General features: G+C 51.2%; 1 protein-coding gene and 1 long non-coding RNA gene across 2 annotated transcripts; one reads left to right on the forward strand and one right to left on the reverse strand.

Annotated features, from left to right (window-relative positions):
• Positions 1-1,922: 1,922 nt before the first annotated feature.
• LOC110297116 (uncharacterized) lies at positions 1,923-6,862 on the reverse strand. The gene is made up of 3 exons (XR_015047552.1): positions 6,769-6,862; positions 5,910-6,113; positions 1,923-3,327 (listed from the first exon to the last, which is right to left on the reverse strand). It is a non-coding gene; the product is annotated as an uncharacterized LOC110297116 (long non-coding RNA).
• Positions 6,863-6,932: 70 nt separating this feature from the next.
• Positions 6,933-15,002, forward strand: Fkbp4 (FKBP prolyl isomerase 4). The gene is made up of 10 exons (XM_021165017.3): positions 6,933-7,226; positions 8,925-9,069; positions 9,801-9,943; positions 10,767-10,887; positions 11,187-11,343; positions 11,845-11,935; positions 12,065-12,148; positions 12,419-12,604; positions 13,050-13,289; positions 14,786-15,002. Exons 1-10 carry the CDS (start codon positions 7,122-7,124, stop codon positions 14,888-14,890), a joined length of 1,377 nt encoding a protein of 458 aa, XP_021020676.1. The 5' UTR covers positions 6,933-7,121; the 3' UTR covers positions 14,891-15,002.

A 15,002-nucleotide genomic window follows, 5' to 3' on the forward strand; every position in this document is an offset into this window, starting at 1 on the left:
TTTGAATGCTCTACCGCTCACATGGGGAGTTCAGTAAACAGTAGATGTTTGCTAAGTGGCCAGACAGATGAAGGGAGAACAAGTGATGAGCAGAGGAGCGCCTGCTGATGGGATGGGTCACTTACACGCAGCAACCCTCCCTGCTCCACAGAAAGCCTGCTCCACATAGCAGAGGATCCTAACTGTCCCAAGCCCCAGGCATCTCCAGTTTGAGCCCAGAAGTTGGTAATTTTATTCCAAAGCAAGACATGCGCCCCACCTATAACTACGACAATTGAAGAACTGTGAGACGGGTCCCCAGGATAAACTGAAATGCAGTGACAGTCACTGAACAGCAGACAAATGCAATGAAGAAAAGAACTCTTCTCACTCAGGAGGAGCGATCAGGGAAGCAGTCCTCAAAGACTTGATTCTGAGCTACCCAAAGGAAGATAGAAGGAAAAAAACAGGAAAGTCACCACTGGCCTAGAGGCATCTTGAAGTCCTGGTGCTGAAGCAAAAGGACATGAGTAACCAACCATGCAGCCCACAGCCCCACTGTCGGGCAGTGTGCCACCAGGACTGGGGTGATATAGAGGACAACTGTATACTGTTCCAGGTTCTGCACAGCAGTGTATTCTGGAATCTTGTGCTACAGTCCTGACCCCAATCTCACTCCAACACTAGGTCCCTGTCGTTTCAGGATACAGCATAAGGTAAAATATTGATAAGACTAAGTCACACGCTTACCCACGCCATCTTCTTATAGTACCAGTGAGCAAGCCCTAGGGGTGGGAGGTGAACACACTGAGCAATCAAATGAGCTGGAGAGCCCAGGAAGGTGGTGGCTTTGGCCTACCAGATTCCCACTCCCTTGCTGACAGCATCAGTGTGGCTCATTTGGAACAGGTGGGACCATTTGCTTGCCCTGCACAACTGAGGAGAAGGAGCTGAAGGGGGAACGAGAATCTTCCTCAGTGTCCCTTTCCTCCCCATCCAGCCACTTGATATAACCTAAGTGTCTTGGAGGCCAGTTTCTTGGCTCCCAGAATTCATCAGGCTCCACCTCAAGATTCTCACGCCTACAACTCTTACAGGACTGGATATTCTTTTTCTTTCCTTTCTTTCTTTCTTTCTTTCTTTCTTGCTTGCTTGCTTGCTTGCTTGCTTTCTTGCTTTCTCGCTTTCTTTCTCTCTTTCTTTCTCTTTCTCTCTCTCTCTCTCTCTCTCTCTGGTTTTTTCGTGACAGGGTTTCTCTGTGTAGCCCTGGATGTCCTGGAACTCACTCTGTATACCAGGCTGACCTGGAACTTAGAAATTCACCTGCCTCTGCCTCCCAAGTACTGGGATTAAAGGCATGTGCCACCACTGCCCGGCCAGGACTGGATTCATCTATGCCTCTTCCACAGATGTACACAGATGCTCAGTACATCCTGGGGTGACTTTCCTGCTGTCCCAGCACTTGCAACACCCCGGCTCCCTTCTGCTGCAGACTCTATGGTAGAACTAATCAACATGGACTAAATCGCAAGAACTCAGTCTACATTCTTTGCTGAACACTGAGCACTGGACATACAACAGGTACAGCAAATTACGACAAACTTGTTGCTTAGAACAAGAAATGTGGTACCGGGTGCTCAGAATACCAGCATTAGCGGGTGAAGGGAGGGGGGTCATGATTTTGAGATCAACAAGACTCTATGGCAAAACAACAAGAAGCCAACTATGATGATGCAGAATCATAATCCCAGAAGCTGGGAGGTAGAAGCAGGGGAATCAGAATTCAAGGTCACCCTTGGCCACATAGCAGTCAAGGCCAGCCTAGGCTATAGGAGACTGTAACAAAACAAACACAAAATCAACGTTGTGTGGTTGCACAACATTACATTATATTTAAAGCCACTGAACTGCCCAGTTGGAAAGGGCCGGGGGCGGGGGCGGGGGGTGGGGAGCTTGCCATGGTAGCACAGGCTTTTTTGTTTGTTTTTTGTTTTTTTCGAGACAGGGTTTCTCTGTGAAGCCCTGGCTGTCCTGGAACTCACCCTTTAGACCAGGCTGGCCTCGAACTCAGAAATCCGCCGGCCTCTGCCTCTGCCTCTGCCTCTGCCTCCCAAGTGCTGGGATTAAAGGCGAGCGCCACCACTGCCCGGCCAGGCTTTTAATCCAAGCATTTGGAAAGCAGAGGCTCAAGGACTGAGGCCACTGTGGGATACATGGTGAGATCTCACTTCCAAAACATAAAAACAGCAATAAGGGTTACACAGGAAGTCTAGCTATGAAAATAGCAAGCAAAATGCATTTTGACGTTTTGGTTGTGAGCCTAACTAAGGGCTGAAACATCTCTCCAATTTGTAAAATGCATGCTATGTACCAGCAGTAACAGAAGAGCTTTGGAGACATTTAAAGCAACAGCAAACAAAAGGACCTAGGGCTAAGTCTCATGAAGTGGCCATGGGGCTTCTGCCCCACTGCTGCAGGCTTCACAGCCACTGACTGTGGAGAAGCTGAGGAGTCCAGCGACAAGTGAGTTTTAAAATGTGGTATATATGCCCAGTGAAATGCTACTCAGCCACACAGAAAGGATAGAACCAAAGATCATGCTAAGCAAAATAAGCCAGACTTGAATAAATATGTTTCCTCACGTGTGGGATCTAAATGCATCAAATGTGTATATCGGAGATGAAAACAGAAAGAGAGACCACTTGGGGAAAGGGAGATCACTTGGGCAAACAGAATGGGGAGAGGGGTAGGAGAGAACAGGGGACAAGAACAAAGGAGAGTGACATCTATATATGAAAGGCCATAATGAAACCCATCACTTTGCATGAGGACTGAAAAACCCGAAGGCAAGCAGGACTTCCAACCTGGAAAGTACAAAACCCACTGCTCAGTGTTGCAGCAGCAGGCGGCACAGCAGGCCGGTCCTCCCAGCCGACCCTGCATGTGCTTCATTGTTTGTTTGTTTTCATCATCTTTAGCAGTATCTTTGTTTGCGTTCTGGGAAAAATCTGTCCTACATGTTCTAGTTTCCATTTCTGTTTCATCTCTGGGTTTTTTTGTTTTTTTGTTTTTTTGTTTTTTTTTTGGTTTTCGAAAAAGGGTTTCTCTGTGTAGGCTTCACAGCCACTGGACAGCTGAACTGGACAGCTCACTGAACTGGACAGCTCCTGGCTGTCCTGGAACTCACTCTGTAGACCAGGCTGGCCTCGAACTCAGAAATCCGCCTGCCTCTGCCTCCCAAGTGCTGGAATTAATGGCGTGCGCCACCACTGCCCGGCCTGTTTCTTCTCTGAAGAATCCTTTTCTTTTGTTTTCAATTGTTCCTCTCTCTCCTGTGCCTCCGCCGTTCTTCAAAAACATAAAATTACAATTTTAATGCAAGACATTTAAAAAGCATCATCCTCTAAGTAAGAAATCTACAACAGACAAAAATCCTATCGAGAAAACAGGGTTGGGGGAGGAAAACAAGAAACCTGTTGCTTTAAAGGGTAGGGACTTCTTGTTTGAGAAGAAACCAGAGGATTAAGAGCTCTCCAACCAGCCAATCAGCAAGTGCTGGGCTCGATGTCAAACCTTGTCTCAAAAGGTGGATGGACTGAGAACCAGGCGCTTGCCTTTAATCCCAGCCCTGGGGAGGCAGAGGCAAGTGGGTCTCTGTGAGTTCGATGCCTACAGAGGTCTACAGAGTGAGCTCCAGGACAGCAGACAGCCAGGACTACATAGAGAGACCCTGTCTTGAGGTGGAGGTGTCTTAGGGGTTTCGAGAGAAACACTGCCTGGGGGGAGGGTGGCGGACTCATCCACTGAGAGCACTTTGCAGTGCAAACCTGATGTCCTGAGTTCTCTCTCAGGAGTCCACGACAAGGTGGAAGGTAAGAGCTGACTCCACAAAGTTGTTTTCTGACCTCCAGTCATGCTGTGGAATGTCCATGCTGAAACACGCACACGCACACGCACACACACACCAACCATACAGTACCATAACAGAAAATACGTTCTTTTAGGTAGAAAGAGCTAGAGAAGAATACCATATACGGATGGGTGCACACTTACTGGCACAGTGACAGTATTATTTAAATGAGTAGGGTGGAGGAGGAGGAGACCAAGATACCTCCTAAGGAGTGCACATAAGGAAGGTTCAGGCTGGTCATTCCTCCAGAAGACCTGGGTTCAATTCCCAGCTTTACATGATAGCACACTGACTGATCTAATGCCACCCTGGGGGATCCAGTGCCCTCTCTAGGCCTCATGGGCAATGCACATAGTGCCCAGACAAACATACAGGCAAAAAACCCATACATGTAAAAAGGTTAGGAAAAAAAAACTTAAAATTTTTTTCAAGAAAAAAAAAAGTGACATACACAACAAGGAAAAATTCCAGATGCACATAGCCCTGCGCTGAGATTCCAGACCTCAGTCCCTGTCTGTTGGCCTCCATCCACAGCTGCATCACTGAGGGTGAGCCCTCTCACTGGAGACCTGTCCTCATGTCCTTGCAGGACACCTTCCCTCTTAGTGCAGTGTTCCATGCTCCTACTGCAGTGCTCCATGCTCCTACTGCAGTGCTCCATGCTCCTACTGCAGTGCTCCATGCTCCTACTGCAGTGCTCCATGCTCCTACTGCAGTGCTCCATGCTCCTACTGCAGTGCTCCATGCTCCTACTGCAGTGCTCCATGCTCCTACTGCAGTGCTCCATGCCCTTACTGCAGTGCTCCATGCGCTTACTGCAGTGCTCCATGCTCCTACTGCAGTGCTCCATGCTCCTACTGCAGTGCTCCATGCCCTTATTGCAGTGCTCCATGCCCTTACTGCAGTGCTCCATGCTCTTACTGCAGTGCTCCATGCTCTTATTACAGTGTTTCATGCTCCCCGCCATCCCCACACACATCACATTATAGCAGTGGCCATCACCTATCCACTTACCACTGGAAGCCAAGCGCTGCACTAGACACACCGGAACATTCCCTCCTTTGTAACCACTGGGTCACCCAATTGACAGGACTCACAGACAAAACCTGCCCCAGTTTTGAGAGCTATACTGTAAGGTGAGCCAACCCTTTGCTTATTGCTAACCAATAAGCACTGTCTATCATAACCTTAGGTAACTTTGTGCCCGCAGTCTGCAGGCACTGAGTGCTGGTGCCAAGTGCTCCGCTGGGAGGTGCTGCATGAGATCAAAGGAGTTAGGCCTCCAACAGCGCTATTCTCAGGGAAGAGACACAATAAACTCACTGCTAATACTTTCTCCATCACAACTTGCTGTGCCAGATAACACCCAAAGGCCTACCAGAGTCTCTCGCACAATCAGCAGGTACCTTTGTGAGCACCAGAAAGATAAGTACCACGTGCAAGGCAGTGGTATACAAAGCCTCCATTCACTACCAAGAGCCTTCACTACCAGAGTAGCCACACACCTCCCCCCCACCCCCGCCCCCCGCCCCCATATTCTCTGGCAGTGTCTCTAGCCACCTAAGAAGTCAGACCATGGTTAAACTCATGAGACTATAAATTGCTGGAAAGAGTAGCTTACTTCTACAACCTGTTTGTTTGGTTCCATCAGAAGGGACTACAATAAAATACCTAATATACTTAAACCATCATAATAAGGGTGATTATTATTTCACTTCTTTAGGAGGGATAATAGGGTACAAGTGTGGATGTCAAAAGACAACTTTGAAGGGGTTTTCTCAATACTGCTGTTAGGATGTTAGGGATCAAACCCAAGTCTGAAGACTTTCAAAAGCACCAACATCCACTGAGCCATCTCGCAGGCACCATATAATAAATAGCCTATTGCCTACTTAAACGCCATCACTGGCGTAGGACCACGAACAGCACCATGCTGAGCACACTGAGACAAAAAGTTCATTACACTGGAATGAAAACTTGAAAAGCCAATAATACAATAGGTAGATCTGATAGCACTCACCAGACTGTATAACTGGAGTACTAATCTAATCTGTTGGGCAGAGTCAGGACCTCTCCAGACAGATCTTCCATCAAACCAGCAGCAGATCAAGCCAGCACTGTTCCAGTAATTAGAACTTCATGGTTTTAGCCACACAGACTCGGAACTCCACAGGCATCTCATAGGAGCAGCGAGCGGGTTGAGAAAACCTTCCTGCGTATTCACCTTTAGTAAAGAGGGGGAAGGGGAAAAAATTTTTTTTTCGCGTGAGCTGAAACCATTTTGTGTGCCAGTACTAACCAAAAAAGGCTGATTAGTATGGTGGGAGAAAAGGTGTTTTAATACATGTACCTCCACTTATAAGTCTTTGGCTCTTATAAATCTGCTCATGGCATTTTTGCGGTGGGCCTGCCAGGCTGCAGGGAGGGCAAAGTTGTGTCCGATCTGTACACCTGGGCTGAAACTGTCCCCCCTGGGCCCACACTTTCACTCCCTCGACCTCTCTTTCCCACACTGCTCAGGTGCCCACACCTGGGACCATGGGCATCTGTGGCACAATCACGGGAGGCCGATCTTTGCCACTTCACATCCGACTGCCTGTCTCCAGCTATTACTCTGTGGGCCTGGGTGAGCAGGGCCGGCCACCAGGCAGGCCCGGACTTGGGAGTCCTGAGGATAGAGAAGGATCTGGAAAAATCGCTTAGACGCGGGCGGAGGGGTGGGGTAAGGGAGGGGGTGGGGGTGGGGCGGGACGACATAGGGAAGATTGTGATCCCAGAGGTCCTGGTGTAGGAGAGGAGGGCACTCCTAGGGGCCATCAACCAGAAAAGCAAATCTTAACAAAAACGACACAAACAAAAAAACCAAACCACTCCAGTACCCTCAGTCCAAGAGCCTCAACCCGTTTAACCGCTTCTCTAGAAAGTTCTCCGCTCCCGCCCCTTTGCAGCCCGCTCGTGCCGCTCCTCCCTGCCCCGCCCCCGAGGCGGATGGGACCAATTGCGGGCCGGGCCGCGCCGGGCCCGCCCCTCGGCGTCACCCCACTCGGCCGCCGGCGGCGAGCGCGCGGATAGCCGGGTGCGCGAGCCGGGTGCGCGAGCCTGGAGCGCGGTTCGAGGTGGGCAGCGCCGCCTTCCGCCGCACGCCACCCCGTCGCTCACCCCGGTCGGCGGCCAGAGTGCCGTGCTCGCGCTTGCCGCCCCACTCTCGCAGCCAACGGTGCGCCCAGCGGCCATGACCGCCGAGGAGATGAAGGCGGCGGAGAACGGGGCGCAGTCGGCGCCCCTGCCTCTCGAAGGAGTGGACATCAGCCCCAAACAGGACGAGGGCGTGCTCAAGGTGAGGGGCCGCGGAGTCCTCGGCTGCAGGCTCATGGGCCTTGGGGGTACTGCGGCCGGAGGATGGGGGGGATTCGTCTTCCCTGCGCGGGCTGCAGCCCTGAAAACGGCACGGCGGCTGCACGCTCCGGAGGGTGCGGCCCGGGTCCGGGAAGGAGCCCCCACTGCAACGCCAACTCGATCCGGCTGCACTGTGCGGCTGAGAGGGGCGGAGCGGAGCGCGAGAGCCGCTGCCGGGGGGCCCGGGCGGGGTGCACGAGGCCCGGGCGCGCCGAGGGACTCAGGCCTCGCCTCCCGGGAACCCCTCGGCTGCAGCGTGCGCCGTCCACCTGGACGAAGGTGCGCCAGGGCTCGCCCACTTGAAAGTTAAACATTAGCTAAGACCTGAAACGGCTCCCGGGAGCAGGTTCCTGGCCCAAAGCCCTTTGTGCCTTTCTGCGCCCCTTTTGCAATCGCCGAGATCCAGCGAGGTCACGGGCTCGGCCATGCTGTGCCCCCTTTCTCGGCCCGGGGAGAGCGAGAGCGATGCATGCCGGGACCTGTAGTTCCTCGCCTGCCCCTCCTGAGTCTTTCTGAGTTGGGGGTCCTGGGTGCTGGCCATGGGGGGGAGGTGCACTGCCTTAGAGTCAGCGGCTCACTAATCTCCTGATTGCAAATAGCCGGAGGAGCGAGGGGGAGGGCGCCCTGACCCGGGTCGGGACAATGGACGCTGTTTCAGAGCAGGTTCTGCCAGCAGTCCAGGACGGTGAAATCCTAACCTGCATTGCATGTCTCCCTGCATCCATTGTTTCTCTTCCGTGAGTCCCATTGCTCAGCTTCTAGTGTGTGTGGCTTGTACAAACCAGAGACCTTTGGGAGCCTCGTTGGTCCAGAAATGCTCCTGGCTTTTTACCTCAGCTCTTGCTGCTCCCCGTGAACATGTGGCCCTTTCTCCTTTGCGCTAGGTTCTGATTCCCAGACGGGGTCTGTTCCTCTTTTATCCTCCATTCCTTCGCCGGGCCCTGTACATTCTTATCAAGGAAGCCGTAGAGGATGGGTTCCATATCTACCTATTGGCTCTCCCATGGGGTCACCATATATAAAAATGTTAAACAGAAATAGATGCCTGCCTATACACGCAGAAGAGATAAAAAGACTCTTTGGCTTGCCAGTCAGGTAGTTTCCCTTCCCACGTCTAATTCCCAGCGCCTGATACAGAGCCTTTGTGCTCGGCTGTAATCTAGTCCTTCCTTTTCCCAGTTTTGAGCGGATCTGTTCTTTTCATTACTCCTGTTCCTTTCTATTCAAACCAGACCCTGATCTGGTGACCCACTACTTCCTATCAGGTTTTTTGTTTTGTTTTGTTTTTCCCCCCAAACACCTCTGGAGGATAGGGGTTGTCCTCAATGCCTGACCGACAAGTTCTGGATAGTTTAGCAACTTGTCCAAAACTATAGACAAAACTTGAACCCAAATTATATTATATGCAGTTCTCCAAAGCAAGACCTGGAGTGAGATGGCTGGGGAGGTTAGTTGAATATAAGCTAATCACTGGTATCCGTCATTTGAAGACCAAGCTCTTGGACCTGCGGAAAAGAAGCAGGGGGCAGTGGGTGCAGCTGAGTCCATCCAGTATGTGTCTTTGGGGGGCTTATGGGCAGTTGGGGCCCTTCTGCCCACATTCTTAGGTACTCACCTTCTCCCCCCACCCTACCCCCAGGTCATCAAGAGAGAGGGTACAGGCACAGAGACACCCATGATTGGGGACCGGGTCTTTGTCCACTACACTGGCTGGCTGCTAGATGGCACAAAGTTTGACTCCAGTCTGGACCGCAAGGACAAATTCTCCTTTGACCTGGGAAAAGGTAGGCTTGGTTAGCGGGTTGGCAGGATAGATAGGCTCCAAAGTTGATAGCAGCTGTCACAAGCAAAAGTGACGTTCCCAGCCAAGCTGGAGCTGGGCTCAGCACTGCTTACCTATGTTTCCAGCAACCAGAGGCTGAGGCAAGCCTTGAGCCAGTAGTTCAAGCCAGCCTTGGCAAAATAGCACAAACTAGCCCTCACAAAAGAAAAGGCTACCAGAAGGAAGCTTAAGAAGGAATGGCCAAAGCCAGGCGTGGTGGCGCATGCCTTTTATCCCAGCACTCAGGAGGCAGAGGCAGGCAGATTTCTGAGTTCGAGGTCAGCCTGGTCTACAGAGTGAGTTCCAGGACAGCCAGGGCTATACAGAGAAACCCTGTCTCGAAAAACCAAAAAAAAAAAAAAAAAAAAAAAACCAAGAAGGAATGGCCAAGAACCCATATGTTACCCATTCCGTGTTTCCTTCTACTTTTGTGGGACAGGCCAGTTCCTCTTTAACCACCTCATGGAGCCAGCGCTTCCCTTGCTCTGGGATGGATAGTCTTGCTTCTTGAACTGTGTTGCAGGGTTGAGCGATCTTTTAATGTCCTGAGAACAACACTGCCCTGCTTGTCTCCTGGTCCTATTTGTAGAGGTGTTCAGATTCTGCCTGGATGTAGTGCAGCGCCTATCTTTGGGGACACTGAGCCTAGAGTGACACCCCTGCTAAGTGGGTCTTTTTTTCCTCTATCTACAGGGGAGGTCATCAAGGCTTGGGATATTGCTGTGGCAACCATGAAAGCGGGGGAAGTGTGCCACATCACCTGCAAGCCAGAATATGCCTATGGTGCAGCAGGCAGCCCTCCAAAGATCCCCCCCAACGCCACACTTGTATTTGAGGTGAGTGCTGGCCACAGATCTCCTGGGCAGAGAGCCAGCCTTTATCTCACCCCAGTGCTTGGCTGCCCTTCAGCCCTTCCTGTCTCTTGAAGACAATGTAGCTAAGCCTGAGGGCCTAGCTTTTAGGAGGCAAGGTGGAAAGGTTAGCTGGCTCTGCTGCCACCAGAGTGACCAGGAATAGAGGCTTCAGGTTAGAAGAGGGATTCCAACTGCCCTTCTCAACTGAAGGGGGTCTGGGGTCAGGAAGCGTCTGGGTTGTAAAGTGCAATTTAGCATATTGGCACCCTGGAGCTCAGGAGGGGGAGATACCTTCCTATATGATGTCAGTGGTTGAGGCAGAACCCACTGAGGGAAAGAACTAAGGCTGTTGAGTCTGAAAGCAGAAAACCAATCAGTGGACATAGGGAGAATATTCACAAGGCCATTGAGATGGTAGGTCACTTACGATGCCTGCCGGATGGAACAATCTTGTGTCCTTATAAAATGGAACAGGATGATAGAAGGCTCATCTTTCTGAAGCCAAGTAAAGTCTATGTATCCTTCTTGCTAGATAAGGTCTGCCCTTGACTGGTGACTTTTCTGAGTAGAAAAGAGGCAGTTTCAACTGTTAAGTTGATGAAGCAGGCGGTGGTGGCGCACGCCTTTAATCCCAGCACTTGGGAGGCAGAGGCTGGCAGATTTCTGAGTTCGAGGTCAGCCAGGGCTACACAGAGAAACCCTGTCTCAAAACAAACAAACAAACAAAGTTGATGGAGAAGGGAGTTGGTCACCTTATGTCTCATCATGGAGAAGGGAGTTGGTCACCTTATGTCTCATCACGCAGGTGGAGCTGTTTGAGTTCAAAGGAGAAGACCTTACAGAAGAAGAAGATGGTGGGATCATCCGCAGAATACGGACTCGGGGTGAAGGCTATGCCAGGCCCAACGATGGTGCTATGGTGGAAGGTGAGAAAGTACAGTCTGGTGTGGGAAGAAAAATCTAGAGTTGCCTTTGATTCCTGGCTCAGAGACTTAGGGCCTTGGGCAGTGTGGACCAAGTCACTTCCTTTCTATAAGCCTTTTGTCTCATCCTTAAAATGAGGAGTTAGACCACACAGCCTTAGCATCCTTTCACGTCTGAGCCACAGTGGTTATCTTGGGTCTAAGCCATAATGTGGAGATGTGAGGACCTGTGGCAGCTTCCTCGGTGTGCTGCCCTCTCACGCCCGCCTGCCCGCCCAGGCAATCCTTCTCTTTCATGTCAGTGGCGCTGGAAGGCTACCATAAGGACCGCCTCTTTGACCAGCGGGAGCTCTGCTTTGAGATCGGGGAAGGGGAAACTCTAGATCTGCCCTGTGGGCTGGAGGAGGCCATTCAGCGCATGGAGAAAGGGGAGCGGTCCATCGTGTACCTCAAACCTAGGTGAGACGCGGGCACGACTGAAAGCGAACCGGAGCCACGCCCCTGCACTGCCCTAAGGATGCTGAGAGCATCTTGAGCTCTTGATTGGATCTGAAGTGTGGCCCGCAGTTGTCCACATTTCCTTGCATTCACGCCTTATTCAGATCCCTTACCTGCCAACATCAAGATTTTTCATATGCCATTAATTTATTCAGTCACTAACATTTGTTGAGACACCTCCTGTGTGCCACACATGCTGGAGTCTCTAGGGCTTCCCCCTGGTTCTTGCTTCATTGTCTCTTTGAGTTCGTCTGAAGAGTGTATAGTTAAGGGTTAGGAGCCAGAAGTCGTGAGTGCTGAAGGACCACCTAAATGTGTCATGAAGAGGTTAGGGAAATGTTTGCCCGACGGGAAGTATTTGAACCAGGTCTCGAGATGGGAGGGTACTTTCCAGGAAACAAACAGGAAGCCTTTCAGTCAGGGCTGTGAGGTGACCTAGGCGTGCGTTCTTCACCCCTGCAGCTATGCTTTTGGCAGTGTGGGGAAGGAAAGGTTCCAGATCCCACCGCATGCTGAGCTGAGGTATGAAGTGCATCTGAAGAGTTTTGAGAAGGTGAGTCTGCCTCAGGCACGCCTCCCCTGGCGTCGGAGTCTGCCTGAGGCGCTCCTCCTCCCCTGGTGCCTGGTCTGCAGGTGACTCTGGGGAAGGTGTCCACTGTGTCTCTCCTTTGGGGTACAACAGGCCAAGGAGTCTTGGGAGATGAGCTCCGCGGAGAAGCTGGAGCAGAGCAACATAGTGAAAGAGAGGGGCACTGCGTACTTCAAGGTGAGCCACAGACAAGGCGTCCCAGGGAGGGCTGACACCCCAGGGAGGGCTGACACCCCAGGGAGGGCTGACACCCCAGGGAGGGCTGTCCAGATGACGCTCTGCCCCAGTGTGGACATCCCCTGAGGTTGTTACCTAGTGTGTCTTAGTACATTTGGTCTGGGACGGGAAGGAGTGGGAGGCTCTATCTAGGAGTCACTCGTGCCTACCAGGTAAGACAGCCTGGGCTGCTGAACCTGCACTGGTGCCTCAGCTTCCCTCCCATTCTAGGAAGGCAAGTACAAGCAGGCGTTACTGCAGTACAAGAAGATCGTGTCTTGGCTAGAATACGAGTCTAGCTTCTCCAGTGAGGAAATGCAAAAGGTCCATGCACTCCGACTGGCCTCACACCTCAATCTGGCCATGTGTCACCTGAAACTGCAGGCCTTCTCAGCTGCCATCGAAAGCTGCAACAAGGTAAGATCCCTCAGAGGACAGAACAGCATTTACAGGCAGTTGTTGGGTGGAGTTAGTAGGATGTATCCGTGAGAATCCTGAGTTCCAGGCCTTGAGGTTGGAAGGAGCAAATGCTTTGATGGTGGGAAAATAGATACAGACTCTGAGCAGGCCTTGCTTGGGGGGAGGCAGAAGGGCTGGGGTTTGGGTTTTGTCCTTTTCTGTATCTGGGAAAGTAATATCGTGTTCTTCCTGCATCTGAAGACCTGAATTTCCTTTTTTCTTCTCACATTGCATGAATTTCTTCCTGGGCCATGACCCTTCCCATTTAATGTCTTTGTCTACTTTTTTTCTGACTTGGCATCAGCCATTTCCACTGAGCCTTATCCTCCTGAGGGGTCCCTTGGGAATGCAGCTGATGCTGCAGAGTCTGATGTCCCCGCTGCTTCCTTTCTTGTGCTCTTAGGCCTTGGAGCTGGACAGCAACAATGAGAAGGGCCTGTTTCGCCGGGGAGAGGCACACCTGGCCGTGAATGACTTTGACCTGGCACGAGCTGACTTCCAAAAGGTCCTGCAGCTCTATCCCAGCAACAAAGCCGCCAAGACCCAGCTGGCTGTGTGCCAGCAGCGGACCCGCAGGCAGCTCGCCCGGGAAAAGAAGCTCTATGCCAACATGTTTGAGAGGCTGGCTGAGGAAGAGCACAAGGTAAGGGTTGGGGGCGGGGGCGGGGTGTCCTACCTACTTCTCCATGGCTGTGGGAAGAGACACTACAACCAAGAGAGCTCACAGGAGAGTTGATGGAGGGATCACCACTCTAGAGGGTTGGAGTCTGAGACCACCATGGCAGGGACTGTAAGCACAAGGCAGAGTCAGCACAGGGCTTTTGGTACCCCAAAGCCCCTTAGCAGACACACCTCCTCCATAAGGCCATACCTCCTAGTCCTTCCCCAAAGAGTTCCACCAACCAGGAACCAAGCATCCAAATATATGAGCCTCGGGCCATTCTCATTCTAACCACCACAGGGTGGAAGTGGCTGCAGTGGGTTTCTTAACCTCTTGAGCACCTCAGGTGTGGCCACTGCCTGTGCTTGCCCATGGCAGTTGAATGAGCCAAAGGTTAGTCTCTTCCAGTAAAGGAGTGTAAGTTCTCAGTATCTACCCCACCAATGGGGCTGACATCACCAGAAGTGCTCCGACACACCAGGCCACAGTTCTGATGTGCGTTGTGTTCAAGACAACTTGCCTAAAATTCACAAAGCAGACCGGGCTGGCCTGGAACTCAGATATCTGCCTGTCTCTCACCCATACTCAGAACTAACAGAGTGTATACTGAGCATGCAGAGGCACAGGATCCTGCCAGTTCTGTCTCACCGTGCTGTTGTGCATTTTCCCGGCGTGTTAATGTGTGGAGGTTTATTTTACATACTACTTAAGAGAGCTGTCAAAGTCTTGCTGTTGTGCATTGCTGCCTCACATACATAGCATATCTTACAGTACCCATTGCTTCAGTGTCCCTAATGCCGTCCAAGAGAAATAGGTTACAAAGCATACGAACTTTTTGTAGCCACATAAAAAAGGTGAAATTGAATAGTGATTTAATATGTTCTTTATAGTTTTTTAAAAGATTTTGGCCGGGCGGTGGTGGCGCACGCCTTTAATCCCAGCACTTGGGAGGCAGAGGCAGGCGGATTTCTGAGTTTGAGGCCAGCCTGGTCTACAGAGTGAGTTCCAGGATAGCCAGGGCTACACAGAAAAACCCTGTCTCGAAAAACCAAAAAGAAAAAAAGATTTTGGTTAGCATATAAAGAAATGGGTACAGAAAACCTCAGAACTTTGTGCTCTGTGTCCTTGCTGGGCAGGGCTGTGCTGATAAATCCTTAAGTTTCAGTACCACTGTAGAAACATGGGGTCAACATTAAAGAACATGGTTGATTGCTCTAGGATATAGCACAATAGTAGAGTGCTTGCCAAGCACGCTCAAGACCCTCAGGTCAGTCCCAGAAGCACAAAGAGAAAATAGTTTAGGACATCTGAAATCTCTGGCATTCAGCAGAAGTGTGTTGAATGGACTCGTCAGTTCAGAATGTGCATGTGTGTACAGGTGCTGTAAACAGGTGCAGGATTGCTGTGCCGATGCAATTTCTTGTGTTGGGAATTGTCTTGCTTAGGAATTCAGCCTCTGCCTCTTGCTCATCTTACAGGTGAAGGCAGAAGTGGCAGCAGGAGACCATCCTACTGATGCTGAGATGAAGGGTGAGCGGAACAATGTGGCCGAGAACCAGTCTCAGGTGGAGACAGAAGCATAGCCTGCCTCTCCGCTGCCCACCTCTGCAGCTGCTCCCTGCTCCCTTCTTACTCCACCCTGTTAGTTTTGTAAAAACTGAAGAATTTTGAGTGAATTAGACCTTTATTTTTCTA

The sequence above is a fragment of the Mus caroli genome, unplaced genomic scaffold, assembly GCF_978045245.1.
Source record: "Mus caroli unplaced genomic scaffold, Mus_caroli_1 scaffold_7, whole genome shotgun sequence".
Classification (NCBI taxonomy): Eukaryota; Metazoa; Chordata; class Mammalia; order Rodentia; family Muridae; genus Mus; species Mus caroli.